Source organism: Periophthalmus magnuspinnatus, chromosome 2, assembly GCF_009829125.3.
Source record: "Periophthalmus magnuspinnatus isolate fPerMag1 chromosome 2, fPerMag1.2.pri, whole genome shotgun sequence".
Taxonomy (NCBI): Eukaryota; Metazoa; Chordata; class Actinopteri; order Gobiiformes; family Gobiidae; genus Periophthalmus; species Periophthalmus magnuspinnatus.
The window spans coordinates 7,764,217-7,785,243 of NC_047127.1; the positions used below are offsets into that span (position 1 = coordinate 7,764,217).

Consider the following 21,027-nt stretch of genomic DNA (forward strand, 5'->3'; position numbering starts at 1 on the left):
CAGCGGACTTACTCTGCCCTCAAGAGCCGTTTATACAGTAAATGTGTACTGGAACAAGACAAATTTTGCTCAAATGCATGGAAAAACAGACCCTTTAACTTCTTCATTTTACAAATCTAAGAGAAACAACTTCAGCATTACAACATCGTGGGGCTGAAGTCGGCAAAAGAAATACTTGGTCGATTAAAGACATGTTCTGACTGATCGATAGGTTGAGTAAAAAAGGGCCGTGGCAAAAGCTCTCAAAACTATTGTGTATCTTTGTGTGTCTGACCCAAACTACACTCACAAGTCTACACCTGCAAGGGGAGTTCATGCAAAAATAACTATTTATGCAGAAAAAAGTACTAAGAATGTATGTACAATGTATTTCTATAAAGACAGATTAAACTTGTGAATCATGAGTTAAATCTGCCCTTTTAAATATACATAAAAGATACCAAATCTTCAGCTAACTCACTAACTTCTAATTTCTGCTCTTGTCCCACATCTAAATAAAATGATTAGTTGATTAATACAAATTTGGTTGAGCGATTAATCGACAAAACAGCGACTACAGTTGGAAAGTTGGTCCATACGTCATTCACACCAAGATATCCAAATTGTGTCATGCCTTGTGAACTGGAATTAATGATTATTTCGTGAATCGAATCATCTATTGATATTTTCACTGACAGGTTGGCGGTGCGATTCCAACTCCAACAGATAAATGCTGTCGTGTCCTTGGACAAGACACTTGCCCCACCTTGCCCTCACTGTCTGCGTATCACTGTGTATGTGTGTGTGAATGGGTGAGTGGTTCCATTTCCATTTGCTTGTGAATGTGAGATTTTTACCAAGAAGTAGCACTCTCACTGAAGTAAAGCAGCTGGAGGACATTCTGATGGAGCCTACAGTATTTATAGACAAAAGTGTTTTCATCAAAGGCACATATTTCCCATGTCTTTCTGGTTTAATTCAGCGACAGCAGCTCAGTTGGTAGAATGTTTGTCCACTGATCTGAAGGTTGGTGAGTCAAATCTCGCTCTTGACATAAACATCATTGGTGTCCTTGGGCAAGACACTAAACCCTCCAGTGTGTGAGTGTGATACCTTGATATAAAGCGCTTTGAGTGCCTAGAAAGTTGAAGGTGTTTGGAGCCTGTGTATTGACCAATTGTTAATCGATTAGTTGTGATTAAACTGTTAACTTGTCGCAGCCCTATATTATACCAAACGGACTTAAACTTACCGTGAGGCCATCGGCGGGTTTTCCGTCCAGTGCCCCCTCCTGGTGCAGCAGGCTGTAGCGGGATAACCTCTTGCCCTCCTCCAGACAGGGATAGACCTCCTGCTGATAGTAGTCCATGATCGACAGGCCTTTACCCATGCTGCACCTCTTCAGGGTCTGGTCACTCTGGTCTGCTGTAAAGGCAACAGAACCATTAAGCACAAGGTAAAATAACTCACAAAAAACCCTTGAAACACTTGACATTACAAGTTTCAGGGTTTTTTTTCTGTCAGAACTTTCAGTAAAAACTTTTCTTTTTACAAAAATGTACTGCACATGTTATTATAATTTTGCATATTTTTAAAACTTAACTGCGTGAATTCAACTATTTGATATTATCTGACACATATCCCTCTACTAGACCGTGCTGTTATAGCCCAAAGCTAAGCAAAGCTGGGCTTGGTTAGTACTTGGATTGGAGACTACTGGGAATATAAATCCCACAGTGGCGCACTAGTTGTGGTACTGTTGCTGTGTCCTTAGGCAAAGCACTTCACCAACACTGCCTAGTATGAATTTGGTGTGAATGAGCATTGGTGGTTGGAGATTAGGAGCCTCGCTTGCCACCATTTTGAGCATCTGGAAAAGCACTATATAAGACTAAGGCATTATTATTATTATTATTGTTATTATTATTATTATTATAGAAATGAACTGTTTAGATATGACCATAGACTGTATAAAGAAGTGGCATGACAACATTACAGAGAGGGAGGCGTCCATTTTTCCATAGAAAGTGAACTGAAGCCAGAGTCTATTTGGAACGCGGCGGCTAGCAGGTTAGCCATGTCCATTTATATTTACAGTCTAGGCATCTGACATAATAAAAAAATGCTGAAGTTTGACTATTTTGCATCGTTTATATCACAGAAATATGTACGATGGCAAATTAAACTTGACAGACTGTACTGAAGACAGAAGTGAAAGCGTTGGGGGAGTTGTGTAACCTGGGCCAGTCGTCCTCCGCGGCGGTGACTCTGGTTCAGTCTCGGTCTCACTGCTGCTGCCCGAGTACGTGCACACCCTCAGGGCTCTGTCCTGTGAACACACACCCACACAACAACACTATTACAGCACAGAGTAAAGCTATGTGGCTAAAGCTGGTACCCACTGAGGGAAAGTTGATGGTGTAGTTATTGACTGGTTTGTCTCTTGGGGTCTTTTTCAAGCTGAGATTTCTCTTTACTCGTTTGACACTCGCCAGTATGTATATTAAAGCTGAACTGTGTAACTTTTCTGGTAGGGCGGTCTGGTCCTTGGAGATGTTATTACTCCACTAGGAATGTTCTACAGTTCGCTCTTAAACATCAGCCGCATGACGTCACTAGGCCAAGTCACAGGTCAGACTTGAATGAAGAATAAAAGGTATTTATAAGCAATAAAAATGTTCAGAAATAAATGTAAGGTTAACGCGTTTAATGCTTTACTGTGGAGCATTCCAAGCCTTTCCAAATATATAAAATACTACAGATTTTGCTAATTACAAACAAGCTTAATGACGTTCAGGCTGGCCTAAAGCATCTGTGCATGAACATTTGACAAACTGCAGATGTAGCATCAGGCAGGAAGAAAACTACATCTTGTTGCGTCAATTAGGGCATCTGACGTAAAATCTACCAATGTACCAAATATAAAAAATACATAAAAACAACCTGATGATTTAACTTAAGAACTAAAACATATTTTGACTAAAAATGAAAAAAAAAAAATAGGTAAAGATATAAATATTTTTTTTGCTAAGATTTATAATTTATGAAGCCATTTTTAACCAGAAAATGGAAACTCTGTTATTTTTATTCATTGAAGTAACAACATATCCTTCCTACAGCTGACCTCTAGAGTCATTCTGAACCAAGTATTCAGCTGAAGGATCTCATTTGCAGCAGACACCTTCAAAACAACACGTCTCCCTGTATTCTTCCATCATGCTATAGTGATAATACATATGTAAGAGTGGTACCCCAGGCGTATCCTGCTCCTTGGCCCTGCTCCTCCTCTCCGCTTCCCTCTTCTCATCGGTGGAAGCTGAGCCGCGATTGGCGCAAAAACTCGACCTCTTGGTTCTGATTGCATCTACGAATACAAGACACAAGACAGAGGCAGCAGTCAGCGAGAAGCCAGCGAGATAGGGTGTCCTGCCAATCAAACCAGAGAGGGTACTCGGATAAAGGAATTCTGGGGCAATAGCAGTATGTATGTGCATGTGAAAACCAAAACCCTATACAAATGGTTGGAATACTAGAAAATCAACTGTCCTGTATTACACAAAATGGATTATTGTGTGCTTTTAGTCATGTTATAATGTTGTAACATTGTCAAAAACATACCTGGAGTTGTGTTTTGTTTCATTCACACATGTTTGAGTAACCCTTTATTATTAGTCTGTCTATATCTCCAAAGCTCAAAATGCTCTGTTCCACCTTGTGATGTCACGAAGAGACAGTTTTAAAGTTAACAGCTATGTTTTACCGTTGGTTCAGTAGAGATTGGCGATTCCAGGGCTGAAGTTATCCAAATGATTCTAGTGAAGGTCTGTGGAGTTTGAAAACACAGAAGAGCACTTCCTCTATTACCACATAACGTCACAAGGTGGAACAGAGTGTTTTTTGTTTGAGACAAGAACTTAGACTAAATATGGAGGGTCTGTGTGTTAAACATGTGTGAATGAAACAAAACACAACTCCAGCTTTGTTTGTGATGAGGAAACAACATTATAACAGATCAGAAAAAAGCGGAATATATATTTAAATGTACTTGACAATTCACATGTTAAAACCTAAATCATTTCAAGTATTTTTTTGAATTTTCTGCAATCACAATTTTGAGAATGTGTTTATTTGCTCTCTTTTCTCTTTATTATATATATTCAGAGGGATAGCAGTCTGGTCCCCATGCCCTCCATCAGATTGCTGTATTTCAGTGACATGTATAAAAAGAAAGACGTCACTGGTCAACTATCTTTTACAAACAAAGTCATATTTCCTTCACCTCAGATTAACAGAGTTTCGAGTTTCTCCCACTGATTCGTAAGCAGCCGTATTTGTTTTGATACAGACGGACCATGCATGTCTATGATTGGATATTCCACCTGTCAATCACACCCATGCGAACTCAGAGATTCAACATTGACCAGACTCATATGTTCGTAAAGTACTGAAGAAGCTTGTATTCTGGATCTAAGGCTGTATTTCATCAGCAGTTTGCATATTTTCATAAAGAAGTACTATGGAGTTGGTATAAATATGACACTACCAAGACCTGCATCCAAAACATTATAATCACTATAGTAATAAACCTGCAAAAATACTTGAAAATATATCGAGTATTGGCAGTGCAAAATAGCAATAGATACATTAGTAAACATTCCGAAAATGAAAAGAAAATCTATTCATTTCTTTGCATTTTTCATCTCAACTAAAATGTCCAAAACAAGATCATAATAGCTGGACTGACACAGCACTCAGAGCACAGCGCTCCGTAAAGTACACCTAATTCTCACCTTGCATCCTTCATTTTAAAATTCGGCGCATTACAAAAACTACTTTCTTTTAGCGTCGCCTGCGTTCGTGCCTCGCAAACCCATTTTTCTGCCCAAACAGTGCCCGGTCTATGCTGCGACGAACGATGATAGGGAGAAAGTTAAGTACAGAAAGAGACATTGCTAATCTAGTGCGTTCCGTGGGGAGGGTTGAAAATGCTAGCTCTGCAGTTGGGTGGGGGTGGTAGCGGTGGTAGGAGGGTTGTGGGGGATGAAGCAGGGGGGCAGTGGAGCGCTTATGGTGGCTTTATTAAGACGTCAGGGTGCATCTAACACAGTGTCGTTATATAGGAGGGAGCAGTGGACATAAGCAGAACCTGGTTTATGGCTACGCTGGTGCAAGGGAAAGGCTGTTAAGTTGTTCAGATGATATGGGCTGAGGTACTTGTAAAACAAAAACAATGTTAGTTGGAAGTGAGTTTGATTTTATTTATTATTAGATAAGACAGAAGAAAATTGTTATGGAGAAAACCTATAGAAAAAAATCTTGCAAGTTTTCCATTATGTAGTATCCAGAATGTAAATATCAGTGAACATAATATATCTTTTCAAAGTTTGTTATAGTTTTGCTGGGTTTTATTATTAAAGCAGACATATTGTGGTTGTGTCTGTGCTATATTTATAATCTACGACACCCGTGGATCATTATGTTATGATTTTGACATTTGAAATCACAATGTTGATATAAAACGACTTAATAAAAGAAACAAGTAAGCTGTCTTGTCAATGGGAGCTGACGTCGCCGTAAACGTCATCGCAACAAGGCGCCGTGTAGCTGTCAGCAGATCCCGTGGATAGCTGGAGATTATGCTGGCGAGCCCTGGATTTTTTTCTTCATCCGTGCCAAAATGACTACACGACGCTGCTGAATCCCACGTGTATCGCCGATAACAAAAATAAAATTGGAGAACAAAGTAAGTACAGAGCAGTGGGCGTGTGCCGGTGGCGATGAAAATGGGGGTTGATTGGAGCAATGACGTCTTGAATACAGGAGAATAAAGATTACTCAGACGTGCATGGATCACTCTAAATACAACTTTGAGAGGAAGTAACTATAGCATGGTTTAAAGGCTCTAAAAAGTCAATTTTGGAAAATAGGTCCACTTTAAAAGCTCAATGTATCAGGCAAACTTAACGTAACTTTCTGGAGGTGGCACGTCACCTGCATGATTCCGTAGAAATACAAAGTTAAAACCATATTTCAGAACATTTTCCATGGAGATAGATGAGTTTTATGCCATACTGTGGAATATTATAGCCAAAGGAAGAATTAGATGGAAACAAGCAAGTAAAGTAAGAGTCGGGTTTGTGAAAATGCAAGCTCACTCAGAGTAAGGACGCATGTTTTCCAGTGCAATGAACAGAGAATGGAAGACAATTCCTAAAAAGTCTCATACTACAGCTTAAAGACAAGAATATTTTTGGACTAAAGCAACTTCCTGTTTTCTGTCCATCTTCACCACAGCAGCAGAACAATCAGCCTCTTCAGCCTCTCTGTATCTTCTTCCCTAACTTGTAACTGGTCTATTTAAGTATCCTGGTAAACTTTTGTGCTTTTCTCCATCAAACTTCTCTTGTTTTTCCAAGTTTTCCTTCTCAGTTGGACGCTGTAGAAAACCATGTTAGCGTTCCTGGGGGCATTCCTGTTTCTGTACCACTACTTGTCCATCCGTCATCTGCCGAGCTGTCACTTTTGATGCATTAGCTTGTGAATTAGCTTCTTCATTTCTCCGAATCCGCCCGCTAATAACTCCCCCCGCATCCCATAATAGTCCCCACGCTTCTGAGTGCTGCTCCCGACAACCAATATTTCACTTAAAGGTAAAAGAGTCCGCGCTAAGGCTTTCAGGCTCGGGCACGTCGCCATTTCAATGTAACAAGGGTGCTTTTACAGGCTAGCATCGCGTTTGTTTTCATACCAAGTCTTTATTAGAAGATGATGTATTGTTAGCGGCGGAGGGCATTAGGATAAATATCGAAATGTAAAAGCGTAAAAGTAAACAACGCAATGCATAAATCTGAACGAGGGATGGAAAGTAAAGTTATGGAGGGTTATCGTGATGTAAACAGACAGGCTATGCACTTATATAGGGGAAATATTAATAATGTATAATGCATTGATACTCAAGGAGAGAAACCTTAGAATGGAATAGGCATGTAACAGAAGTACTTGTCTGTATTGAATAGGTTTAGTTATGCAAGGACGTACTTCTTATGTTTCTCAATAACGTGATTATAAGGCTACAGGCTGTTTCACTTGTATTTTGTGAAGTGTTGGATTAGCTTGGATTGCAAACAGCTGGTATTGAAAGAAAAACTAATCCGAGTGCTGGTTTTACAATATACTTCATCGGTAAAGTTTACACACAAGAACAAAGTTGGGTGCGCCATCTTTAAAGGTACAGTATGTGACTTTCTGGAGGTGGCACTGCATGACTCCTTGGAAATAGAAACTTAAAACCATACTTTGTGACATTCTCTACAGGGATAGATACGTTTTATGTCGTACTGCGGAAGATTATAGCTGAAGGACCATTTCTATGGAAACAAGTAGGAAGAAGCCCTCCTCCAGACCAAAAGAGTCAGGTTTGTGGAGATACAAGCCTGTGCAAACAAGTTTTTCAGTGTAATAAACATAATAAAAACGAAGAAAAAAACCCCATAAAAACATGCTTTCATTTTTGTCTGCTTTTTGGCAAAAAAGTTACATATTGGAACTTTAAAGCTACCATCTGTAATTAGATTGGCTGACCCGCCCCTGCTGTATTCTCACATATCACCACTAGATGCTATCTACGTTACTGCTGACAGAAGACAGAGCAGAGAGCACAAGTGAGACATAGGCCAGGTGAGGGGAGGGGCCAGGTGAGGGGAGGGGCCAGGTGAGGGGAGGGGCCAGGTTTTAAATCTGCCATTTACTGGTAAAAAACAAATAAACAGATGCTAGCTTAAGTTTTAACCACTTAAAACACAATAGGTAACGAAATTTATATGAAAACATACATAACTTAAAGTGCGTATGACAGGTTGGATTACTCATTTTACTAAAACATACTTAAGATCATTTCATTTAAGATTTTCTTTTTCCGAGTTTGGCAATTTTTTTTACTTTCTGGTTGGACCTCATGACATCACTAGAGAATTTCATAAATGTTACCTAGCAACCATGTAGTTCACTGGGTCAAAACTCCTCTAATGTACACAGAACTTATTTGACAAATAAAAATAGAAGAAAACACTTTTATTTAGTTTTTAAAGTGTGTTTTTAAATTGTGACAAATTTTTGGACAGATTTTTTCCTAATGTGATGTCATAGTTGTCATACAGCTCTCAATGTTTTTTCAACTTTTCTTCACAAATTGTGCCTTGATTGATGTAAAACTATCATTTATAGTTACAACAGGTATTTTCTCACCAATTTAAGTCAAAATAAAAAAAAAAAAAAACAATACAAAAAGCTGATTTGTATTTACCTGAGGTGGAGAGCTTGGGCAGCCGGCTCTGTACGTTACACCGGGTCACAGTGGGGTCAGAGAGGGAGTGGCCAAGACGGGAAGTGGGCGGGGCCAGGTTTGCCGTGACATCATCGGGCTGCGACGAGGAGGAGGAGGAAGCCGGGTCAGAGGTCATCGCCGTCACCGGACCGCAGGACTCCGACTTGGGCAGGGGGAAGGTGCCGATGCCGCTGTCTAAGGTCCTCATCTGACAGGAGCCTGGAGGGGGGGAGGAGGAGAGGGCAGTGAACACCGGGGAGAGCAGAGGGACAGTGGGGGAGGTGAAGGTCAGGGGGGACGACGGTACGGGACAGGGCGCTGGTCACATGCAGCGGAACGGGTGGTGTGTGAAGAGGGCGTCTGAGGTTTAACGACACACACACGGAACACGAGGAACAAGAAAGAAATGGGCTGTTAAAATTTATGACAACTTTTATGTTTTTTTTGGACAATTATTCTGAAACCGCAATACATGACCATTTTGTCCACTGATATGAAGGTTGCCGGTTCGAATCCCGCTCTCGGCATAAACATCATTGGTTGAGCGGTCACATCCACTGATGCACAGATTGCTGGTACGATTCCAGCTCCCACAGATGAATACTACTGTTGTTGAGTCCTTGGGCAAGACACTTAACCCACCTCGCCCCTAGTGTCTCCGTACACTGGTGTATGAATGTGTGTGTGGGAGAAATGGGTGAGTGGTTCATTAATGAAAAAGCACTATATAAAAATGTGACCATGACCAAGACCATTAGCCAGAATAAAAAGTAAACAAAAGAGCTATGAAACATCCTGATACTTATAAATATATTTATTACTGTAAACTGAATATTTTTGAATGTTTGAAAGTTATTTACTTAGCATTACTCGCATTTTCAAATCTCTGAAATTCTATAAGGTGTTTGATGTGGCGCTTTAAGTACTAGATTTTCAGTTTTTGGAGGTGGGTTAAATGTTTTGCTTAAAGACATAATGACAACATTCATCCGTGGGAGCTGGAATCGCACCGTCAACCTGTGGGTCAGTAGATCTGACTGCTCAACCAAGGATGTTTATTTTTGGGCCCCTGAGCACAAAAATTCTGAATAAAGTAGCTAACATCACCTTGCTCATGCCATATTTTTAAAGCTAGCAACTTGTTACCATAGTTACCTTCACTACTGCTAAATCAACTAATTCTGTAGTCTATGATGACACATATCTTACGCTTCCTTCTACAACCTTGCTGATACTAATGAGGCTAACCACTCTGCCGTTCCGCGGCCCTTTTACGATTTTCTCAAATCCATAAATGATCTTTCTCTCTTTGCTAATGCTGAGGATTCCTAATTGGCGCAGAGGCAGTGGGTACCAGACGCAGCCCTGAAATCCAAACAGACTTGGCGTGACATTTTTACCCCCGCCGCCACGTCTCCTCATCCAAAACACACAACCTCCAAACCCAAGGACGCCTTTGTTTGCGCGCATTCATCTCGGAGCACGCAGGGACATTTGGGGGATAATGTCACCGGATAGGAGCGACAGAAGGCAGAGGTTTCCAGATTTGCAGATATAAAGCTGTGGTTTATACAGTGAAACAGATGGAGCACAATTCAAGTCTTTAAAGTCCTATATTACACAAAATGAACTCTTGAGAGCTTTAAGACACGTTATAATGCTGTTACCTCATTAAAAACATACCTGGAGTTGTGTTTTGTTTCATTCACACGTATTTGAGTAACACTTTATTGTAAGTGTGTCTACATCTCAGGCTTTGTTCCACCTTATGATGTCATGAAGAGGTAGTTTTCAAGTTAACAGCTGCATTTGACCTTTAGTTCAGTAGAGATTGGCAATTCTAGGGCTGAAATTATCCATGTGATTCTAGCGAAGGTGTATGGAGTTTAAAAACACTTCCTGTATTACCACATGACATCACAAGGTGGAACAGAGGGTTTTTCAGTTTGAGAGAAGAACTCAGCCTAAATACTGCGTGAATGAAACAAAACTCCAGGTATGTTTTAGATGAGGAAACAACATTATAACATAGATCAGAAAATAGCATAATATAGTAGGGGGCTAGCTAACAGTTTGCTAGGCAAAGATAGAACTAAGTGGACTAGTTTTAAAGCCTCTGTTTCTTTCAGTTTAAACCAAAACTAATCAACTTCCCCTTGTTGTTTATAACATTTATATTTGATTGACGCCCCCTTGACTTTGAAGCACATCATTACCAGAAAAAGCCAACAAAAAAGTGTAGCTGACTCCATGCTACGTTTACCTTTAGCTAACCGTTTTGTACCAATTGCTAGCTGCTATGAAAAAACCCTATAATTAAAGTCAGCAGAGCTTGCAATGTGACTTGTTTATTTAAAGCCGTCCTTTGTAACTTTTTTGGCGGACTCAGTTTGCCCCTTGCTGTGTTTTACTTTCGCTTTCTTTTTATATCCGCGTGTATTATTACCTTTCAACTTTTTGCCATTTGTTTTTGACAGGACAAAAATCAAATAAATCCGGTATGTGCTGTTTGCAAAGAATGTGAAAAAGTGATCGAAGCGTTTGTAGAGAGGACAATCCCTGGAACCCATTCAGACGCTACTAAAACTGGTGCACTTTTCAGAGTTGGATTTTTTCTGGCTGTTTTGGAGGGACGATCGATACTGGAGCGTCTAAACTGTAAAGCGTCGTCTCCGTGGGACGCCGGCGCGCACTGTTGAGTTTTGGAGTGGTTTTTAAACACGCAGAAAAGTAAACACAGAGGGCTAGCATGATGCTCGACATAGCTAACAGTAGCAGCGTCTACAATGACAGGCTACTGGGTAAGAGATCAATGCAGTGCAGTGTGGGAAGTCGTCTATTTCTCATCTATCTTTTTTCAATAATTGCCAGCTAGGATACAAACGCAATTTTATTTATTTTTTTACGATTTCCTTAAGGCTGCGGAATGACTTTGTTGTAACAAGGTTCTGGCAAGAAAAGTAAAAGCAGAAAATTGATTTAAAAATTACTTTATATAATGTAAATTGGGGTGGGCGAGTCTACCATCTGTTCTGTGGATGTTTTGGCTTTGCCTGAAATTCAGAAATGGGTAGGACCGGTACTCGTTACTTTGACACAGTTACTTTTACTTGAGTAACTTTTTAAAGGGTCCATATTAGGCTATTTTCCGATCTATGTTATAATGTTGTTTCCTCATTACAACGATACCTGGAGTTGTGTTTTGTTTCATTCACACGTTTAACGCACAAACCCTGCATATTTAGGCTGCGTTCTCCTGTCAAACAGAAAACACTCCGTTCCACCTTGTGATGTGATATGGTAATATAGGAAGTGCTCTACTGTGTTTTTAAACTCCATGCACCTTCACTAGAATCATTTCAGCCCTGGAATTGCCAATCTCTACTAGACAAAAGATAAAATGTAGCTGTTAACTTGAAAGTTACCTCTTCATGACATCACAAGGTGGAACAGAGCATTTTGAGCTTTGTAGATGTCGACAGACTGATAATAAAGTTACTCAAACATGTGCGAATGAAACAAAACACAACTCCAGGTATGTTTTTGATGAGGTAACAGCATTATAACATGTTTTAAGCTCAGAGTCCATTTTGCGTAATATGGGAGCTTTAATGTAGAGATATAATTTTAGGTTACATTATGTCCCAACATTTTCGATCTTCATGTCAAAAGTTTGGCCTCTGAGCACAATTCATTTGTGAGCCCCTTTCAACTACATTTAAATAGATGGATGTGTAATTATACAAACATTCAAAAGAAAAACAGAACTATGACTGTAAATACTATATGCTTGCCAGCAATCTCCCATCTAATATGCATTTGACATCCATCCTCATTTTTTTTCATATTTTTAAAATGTATTCATTTTTTGAACGCTGTGAACTTTCAGTCAGAAAACACAAAATAGTAAAAAAAACAACAACAAAATAACAAACCCCGCAATTCCATTCACACCCACTCATTCACATACATCCTGGTTCCATATGCACAGTGAACTTTGCCATTCCATTTCAATTTACAAAATAAAAAAAATAATATATATATATATAAATAATAACAATAACAACAGTAATAATACTACTAATAATGACAATAATAATAACCCCCCAAAAAACAACCAAAAAATAAATTAAAAAACAGACCTGTATTTAGTGCATTGAGTCCAACTGGTTCAGTAAATCTTCCCCAATTTTTTTTCCATCCTCATTAAATATATTTTTCAGCCAATTAGTTTTAGTCTTAAGCTGACACAAACTTTTATTGAACTTGAAGTTTTTTATCAGACGTGGCTTGTTTATGAGGCCAAACAACATACTTTCTTGTGAACCTGTGAAATTTCAACATTCATCAAGTGTTGGACAGATGGCGCAGCTTGTGACTCAAACCTGCTAGCATCGCAAAGTTACTCCCTAGCTAGCATAAAACTTCCAGCCTGTATAGTGACCCGCATAGGACCATACATTAGCGGTTATATAATTGAATGTCAAGGCTGGCAGTTGAAAATGCTCCCAACTATAACAAGGTCGATGGTAATTCCAGCCACAGGCAAAAACAACTGCACCTAATCTAGTTTTCCATGAGCTCTATATCAGTGTGTACAAGCTGCGGGCTATGTGGGGAAATATATGCTTTTTTTCATAGCTCCACAGTGCAAGAATTGGTTTTGCGCAGTAGTGAATGATGGGTAACCTTGTTTGAGGGATATTCCGGCAGCAAAACAGCACCAGACATGGATTGCTACAGAACAAAGTCTAAAAAAATGGGGTTGGGTATAGAAGAAATGCTAATAATTCAGAAAGTAAGAAATATTTGAAGGTTTTTGGCTTGGTTTGGGTTTGCCGTTCGCTCATGCTTTTGGCTAGCTAACAGCTTTAGGGTGGCTAGGCTATGGTTTTTCTACCTTCTAGGCATTCAGAGTGCTTTACATCAAGGAACCGCATACCCATTTCTCACGTAGACATCCATACACGGGTGTAGGCAGACACTGGGGCGAGGTGGGTTAAGTGCCTTGCCCATAGACACAACAACAGTATTCATCTGTGGGAGCCAACCTTCAGATCAGTAGACAAACTCTCTACCAACTGAGCTGCTGTCGCCTCAGAAATACAATTTAAGCACTTAAACGCCGACCTAACAATGTTTATTTCTTTGCGCAGTAACGGTATATACGTTTTGTGAAATTTGAACCGCTAAACCTCTGGTCACAGGGTGGAAGCTTAATGACCGTGATATTGCAGGACACTCTTCCATTTTTAGATTATTATTTTGCCATTTAAAACTTTTACATCCTGGATATATACACTGAGAATACAAAAAAAATCATAAGCTAGCCTGGGAATAGCTAACTTTTGTAAATAAATGAAAATCTCAAAGTATTTTTAAAAGTAAATTAAAATAGTTCTGTTAGTGCCAGTATTGATAGTACTGATAGCTACCTTTTTATGTAGCAGTTGTAGTAGAAGTAGTAGGCTAATAATGGTGGAAGTACCCACAGAAGTATCGTAGTAGCGTTTGTGTTAGTACATTCTATTGGTCGTAGTAGTGGTGCTTTTTCTTGAAGACTAAATACTTTCCCCGGCTTCCATCGCGTTCTACTTTTAAAAACATTTCCACACAGTATCCAGTTTGTTTGTTCTGTGGAAATCATTTATATGTCCAGACACAGTAAAACAACTGTATTCCATGGTCAGTAATGCCACAAATCTCGTACTTGGAGTGACCGAAGACGGGCGAGATGGCACATTTTGCTTTTGTGTGTCGTAAAGTAGCGCATATAAAACCGTTTGGTAGATTTGTGTTGTTTTGGCCCTGAGCCCGGAGATGGGGGCACTAAAGGACGAGGAGCAGCAGACGACCCCATTCTGAAAATATTTTAGACGAAATGTGCAAGTTTAGCAGAAAATAAAAAAGGCGCGCTGTTAAATAGGAATCATTTGCATTTTATTTCATAGATGTGATTTGTAATGGGGAATTATGGCTCGGGTATGATGTTTTATGGACATATTTAGAGGGATTGTTGAATACATTGGCATTTAATCAAGACTTTTTCAAAATTGTATGCTTTTGTATTTTTTCTGTAAGGTCAGCAATGGGTCAAGGTTAAAAACAAAATTGCATTGCATTTTAAGGGTCTATGTTACACTAATTTTGAATCTATGTTATAATGTTGTTTCCTTTTGTCGTTTTCTTGTCAAAGTCATACATGGACACAAACTCTGCATATTTAGGCTGAGTTCTTCTCTCAAAAAGGGGGGTTTTCAGCGGGTTTTCCTCTGTTCCACCTTGTGATGTCATGTAGTAATACAGGAAGTGCTCCACTGTGTTTTTAAACTCACTTCACTAGAATCATCTGGATGATTTCAGCCCTGGAACTTCCAGTCTCTATTGAACTAAAGGTAAAAGGAGCTGTTAACCTGAAAAATACCACTTCATGACATCACAAGGTGGAACAGAGCATTTTGAGCTTTAGAGATGTAGACAGACTGATAACCCAGGATTACTCAAACTTGTGTGAATGAAACAAAACACAACTCCGGATATGTTTTTGATGAGGTAGCAACATTCTAACGTGGCTTAAACCTCACAAGATTTATACAATTCTTGGTGAAAGCTTGCCACCTGCTTGTCTACCTGGAGATGTTATTCCTCTGCTTGGAATGTTCCGCAGTATGACATTAAACTTGCTTCATCGCCTTTTAATCTACCAGAGCGTTAGCATTGGTTTGATATCACTTCAGGGCAGGTGTATATAATGTACCTCAGGATAAGGCCTGTAAAGATTGCTGGTTTGTCACTAATCAGTAATACTATAAAGGCAGTACTTCTTTTATATTACGCAGACGGGATCGATGGCTGGGTGTAGATCACTGCTCCACATTTGCCAGTTGGCGTACTTTACTGTAGGGTTGTGCAATTAATCACATTTTAATCAAATTGAGATCCAGTCATTTCAAATTGTCAGTGATCAGCTTGAGTCTTTTTAATGGAGAGGTCTACAGCCAATCCTCTGTCAGCAAAAGCATGTGGTTTGGAGCAGAGTTTTAACTTTGGAGGAACTGGATTATGTTTGTGTTAAAGAGGGAATAGTACGCAATTTTTTTTTTTAGCTTTCTACCAACTTATAACAATCCCTCATCAAAAACATGCCTGAAGAGGTTTTAGATGTCATCCCTGGATGTTTGGGTATTTTAGTGATCTCTCCCAGCCCCAATTCGAACCCTCCTTACGGTTAGCTGTAATATTCTGTACAAGGCTCCGCCCACCCATGCTCCCACATGACAATTCTCCATAAATATACAAAACCATGACACAAAACTGTGCACAGCAACTTGACAAACGTGATGCGAAGTCCAGTAGTTTCATTAGCGGGTTGCGATAGCGCTCTGAAGGAGGAGTGACTTAGCACAGAGGGCAGTTTTTTAGCTAATATAGCATTTTTAAAACAATAAAAGGTAACAGAGTGATCTAAATATGTTACGTGTTAGCGGTTAATACCCCATAGAGATAAAATACCGCCTCTTTAAATGGGAATGATTACAAAAACGTCTTTAACTGTTTTAATAAGAACAGAAATCGATCTTAAACTGCTGGAAAAATGTATTCATATAACGATTTTTAAACTTTTTTTTTTTTATGATTGCCCTGCTCTACTTTGCATTACAAAGAAAGACCAAACCATCACAATAAAACAACTCCAACAGAAACACATCTTAACGCTTGCTCAATTAATTACAAACCCATCCACTCATTTCACCAAAACCAAAAAGATCTTTCCGACACGGATCACTGGGCCAATTTCCCAACTCCCCACTGCGCTTTGTCAGCCGCTGTGCCCTGCCTGTCTGATAAATACAAAATCTATTATAATAACAATCGGAACTGCCTCACAAATTGTTCCCGTGCTTCTAAATACGCACTCCTTAGCTGTACTTAGACTAAAAATGACCCGCGCATCAATCACCCGACTACCCTGACAACGCTCCTGCCCCAAAGGATTGTGGATACATGGGGAAGTTGTCATTCACGTCACAAAATCAGCAGTGTACAAAAGAGTTAATGCTCCGTTGCGTTGGATGTTATTTGATGTTTGGTGACAGCCGTTAGCTCGATAGAATGTAAACGGATTTAAAAGTTAGCGAAGCGAATAAGGTAGTGACAAATGGTGAGGTTTGCAGTATGTGTGGTAATTGTTTGAGGTGTTTATATTGTGTTTGCTTCATCTTAACATTATTAATGTGTACATAGTGGCTGTGGTGGACGGTAATGAAGTTGAAGTAGTAAAGTACAGCGCTTAAGTAGAATTTTTAGGTATCTGGACTTTACGTAAGTACATTTTATAGTGGGTACTTTTTACTTTTACTTCATTACATTTGACAAGAGGTATCTGTACTTTCTACTCCGCTACATTTTCGAACTGGACTGAAAAGTAAAAAGTACTTTTCATATGATTTGAGTCTCTCCCTCCACTCCTTTGTTCAATGGTATGGGATGCAATAAAACAGCAGAACCATAAGCCTCCTCAGCCTCTCCAACTCCTCCTAACTTTACCACCCAACCCCCGCACCCATAATATTAGCAGTAACAGTACTTGTAGTAGTTTTGTTTTGATATAGTAGCTGATTTGTTATTAGTCTCTGGTCGTATTAAACTAACCGCGATGGAAATATGTCTTAAGTATGTCCATTCCAACAAAAAAGAATTTTCAAAAGACAAAAATAGCTCCATAAATTATTAATAAACAAACAAAAACAATCGATATTGTCTCCAAGCTCAAAATGTCCGAATGTGCTGCCTAGATTCCAAATGTACATGCGCGAAAAGTGCAGTCACCCCACAACCTTTGCCCTGCCGTATTAAATATAGATAGACTCGAATATAGATATGCTCAAATATTCATATGGTCTTACCGATCATGTGGTCCTGACAGGAGGAGTCCATAATGTGCCCGTCGTCCGTCTCCGCTTTCGGGTTCAACTTCGGACTCATGATCAGCATCTGAGACATAGAAGAGAATAAAAATGAGAAATCAAATGTTGGAAGTATTTTGCCGCGGCCTCTATACAAAAACAGTTATATTGTTTGTTTACTGTCACAGCTAGCAACTTGTCACATTTATATAGTGTTTTCTACTTTCCAAAGCGCTTTACATCAAGAAAGAAACCACAGTCACACATACAGACACACTCATACACCAGTGTACTCAGAGGCTGGGTGCGAGGTGAGTTGAGTGTCTTGCCCAAGGACACAATGACGGCATTCATGTGTGGGAGCTGGAATCGCACCACCAACCTGTGCGTCAGTGGATATGATTCGAACAGCCAACTTTCAGGTCAGTGGGCAAACACTATGTCGCACCAATGTAAACAGTGGACAGTGGGTAAAATGACTTGCTCAGAGGCACAATGTCAGAAGATAATTACAGTAGAGCAAAATGACACATAAGAAGTTGATACTTACTTGGTTAAAGGAACTATAACCATTCTAATGCTGATTTATTCTTAATTACAAAAACACTGGACATGGGGAAGTTGTTTATGTTATAATTTGGCATTTTCTTATCCAATCAGAAAACAGAGTAAACCTCATTTCAAAGCTAAAGTCTTCGTTTAAACCTAAAAAGACCCTCACTGATCTGAATCGTCACTACTTAAACCGCAACTGGTCAAATTTGGTTCAAAATTCTGGGAAAACATCATCATCCATAGACAATTTAGTAACGGAAAGTAAATTTTCATTTCTGGAAATTACAACTCAAATGTGTTAACCAAATCTGATGCGTTTAAAGTCTGTGTTAAATTTTTTCACAGCGTCTAACCAATGTTCTGCCACTTAATAGAGCAAAACTACTTATTCCGTCTTCAGATAAGTTTAGAAAATAAAACTTTATCGACCCTCCTCGCGTCCCAGTTTTGCCCCTGAATCACCATTTGGGACCTCTCCTCCCGAGCTTTACTATTACAACGCGACTGCCTCCTCATCATCCTCATTTGTAATAACCTACATCTTTCATTGTTGAGAGGTAATTGCCTGCTGTACTTTACATTAATTGGGTTGTGTGATAAAAAGTACTAGCTCTGAAGTAGCTGCTAGGTCACAAAGTACATAGTCTTTTGTTGCGTTTCTTTGGGGAGAAGGGAGAGGTATTAAATGTCTGCTTTGTCAAATTGAGTGGTTGCGATAAGGTCCTCCTCACTGCTATCGGCGCACTCATCTCATTGGGATTAAATGTCTACCATTATGTCGCTCTTTTGGTCATTTAGACACCATCACTTGGGGTCTATACTTGAAATACGCTTACAAGGTCATGCGTTTTCAAGATATGTCTGTGGCAAATAGCTATTATGCTAGCTGTTGCTAACATTGCGAAAAGTACCAGGCCAATTATAATAGTTAAAGTGGGTGAAGAATAAAATATAATATCAGGGGGTGTGGGTCAGACTAATAGCTCTTCCGTTGGGTAGCGTGGTTATTAATGCCTTTGCGGAGGTGTACATTTTTTGGGTTAATGTACAGAGTGATCTAATAATGATACATTTTCCACCTTCGAGGCACTTAAACCGCTTTACGTCAAGGAACTGCCCATTCACGCACATATTTATACACCAGTGTACGCAGACACTGGGGGCAAGGTGAGTTAAGCGTCTTGCCCAAGGACACAACGACATCATTCATTAGTAGGAGCTGGAATCGCACCGCCAATCTGTGGGTCAGTGGATCTGACCGCTCAACCAATGATGTTTATGTCGAGAGCGGGATTCAATTCGCCAAGCGTTAGATCAGTGGGCAAACGCTCGACCAAATGTAACCAATAATAGTCTCTCTTGATGAAATGTGTTCATGTTCCCTGGTTGTTGGAATAATTTACTTTTCTTGGCACCCATGTTTACAAAAAAAAAGGTCCTGAAAAACAGACAAATTAATCTGAAAGTGTAATTTGTTTAAAATTCAAAGGTGCTATACCAGATTTTACTATCTTAAAAAAGTGAAAAACAGAACTACTTAATTTCAAACAGTTTGGAGTCTAAAGTTATTCCACTAATCTTATACATTCTGAGCATCATAGCGTAATTATTCACCACAGTGAGTTTATAAATGCTTTTCACAACTTTCAGAGACCAGAGCAGAATGTTGCTTCCATACAAAACCTAACAATAACTAACATGCTAACATGCACATCCTGATTATCTGAAAATAAAACGCTTCATAATTAGACGCATTCTGTGCATTGCAATTAGTGACCACAATGAGTTTTTAAACACTTTTCACAACTTTCAGACTTGAGTGGAGTTTTGCCACCACGGAAACGCTAACAATACCTAGCATACTATCACGTCGTTCCTGATTATCTGACAATAAAACACTTTATAACTAGACAGCATGAGAGGGAATATATTTTGACTCAAGAACTACTTACATTATCTCTGTACTGGGGCGAAGACGATTTTGCTAAAACACATGGAGGAAAATTGGGTATAGAGCCTTTAATTTAATGAATACATACATTTAGCACAATAAGAAAAATATTTACAGCTGCTTTGCTAATGTCAATATTAGCACAACCTTTACAAAACTACTTATCATTGCTCTCCCAGATACAACAACTTTGAAATCCAATGTTTCTCTGCATTCCGAAGCGATACAACATGGCATTTTCAAGGTCACATTAGTCTTTGTGAGGATGTGCATTTTTTCGTGACACGCGGATAAAATATGTTACATAAATAGCTGCCACAGTGAGAGGTGTACCGGCTGACATATAGCTGTTGTATTGACGCCGCTGCGAGGGCACATAATGGGAGAGAAGGGGTAGGCGATGAATCGTAGGCACAACACAATCGATAACAAGGCTTCAGGGAGGACGCATGCAGAGGAGGCGGCTGTGTTGACGTGTTTGTGGACTGGACCTATGGGAATTTCGCCTACAAGCAGAGCCGGCTTTTAATGAGTTACAGCTACTCAATTACATATGCTCCAGGATTTTTTGAAGATGGTTAGAAATGCGGGTTTTCACACAACGCAAAAATGCCTTGAATTCAGAATATATAACATTTTTGAAAAGGCTAACTACTGTTCTCACAATACTAAAAGGAGTTTACTCAATGCTTGATACAAATTACGATACCCAATATTTTCAGTAACAGAATGCAATTTTCATACACAAAATTATAGTACTTCTTTATGTTACCATGAGATTTTATATTTGTTCTGATAAAACTCCAAATGACACTAAAACTGTTCAGGAAAGCTCAAATTTTGTCCTGTTAATGCGACTTTTTGCAATATCGATACTTGCTCAAAAGAGTATCTAGTTTTGATATTTCTTTTAATATCGATTAGTATCTGATTTTTGATACTTTTGACAACCCTAATGTTAAAAAAATATCGTTTTGTATGACTATGTTGGTTTATTATGTATTATTTTATACATTTTATTTTTAATATTTGCCAGCAGTAAGTCAATATTAAATGTGAGAGATAATTTGACCTATTATATGGAGTTTTCTCATTAAATGTTTCAAAACTATCCAAAATTAAATGAACCCAACACAAAATGTAGCATAGGAACTAATCTTTTTTTATTAATTCACATTATGAACTTATAGAAATACTTGTATGTAAAAACTGTCCAAATTAAAAATAAATAAAGTCATTACTTTTTACTTTTTTATATATATATTAAATAATACCTTTTCCCATCCTGTGAATATTTTTATTTGTCCCTCAGT

At 39.0% G+C, this 21,027-nt stretch overlaps 1 protein-coding gene across 3 annotated transcripts in view; it reads right to left on the bottom strand.

The window, feature by feature from the left end:
• LOC117382474 (nck-associated protein 5-like) overlaps positions 1–21,027 on the bottom strand; it is a 229,866-nt gene that overhangs the window by 12,196 nt on the left and 196,643 nt on the right. For all 3 annotated transcript variants that reach the window (XM_055227102.1, XM_033979660.2, XM_055227109.1), the window contains 5 exons: positions 17,209–17,296; positions 8,282–8,521; positions 3,231–3,343; positions 2,218–2,308; positions 1,232–1,404 (listed from right to left, as the gene is read on the bottom strand). In XM_055227102.1, the coding sequence (XP_055083077.1) occupies positions 1,232–1,404; positions 2,218–2,308; positions 3,231–3,343; positions 8,282–8,521; positions 17,209–17,296 (705 nt within the window). The remainder of the gene's footprint in view (positions 1–1,231; positions 1,405–2,217; positions 2,309–3,230; positions 3,344–8,281; positions 8,522–17,208; positions 17,297–21,027) is intronic.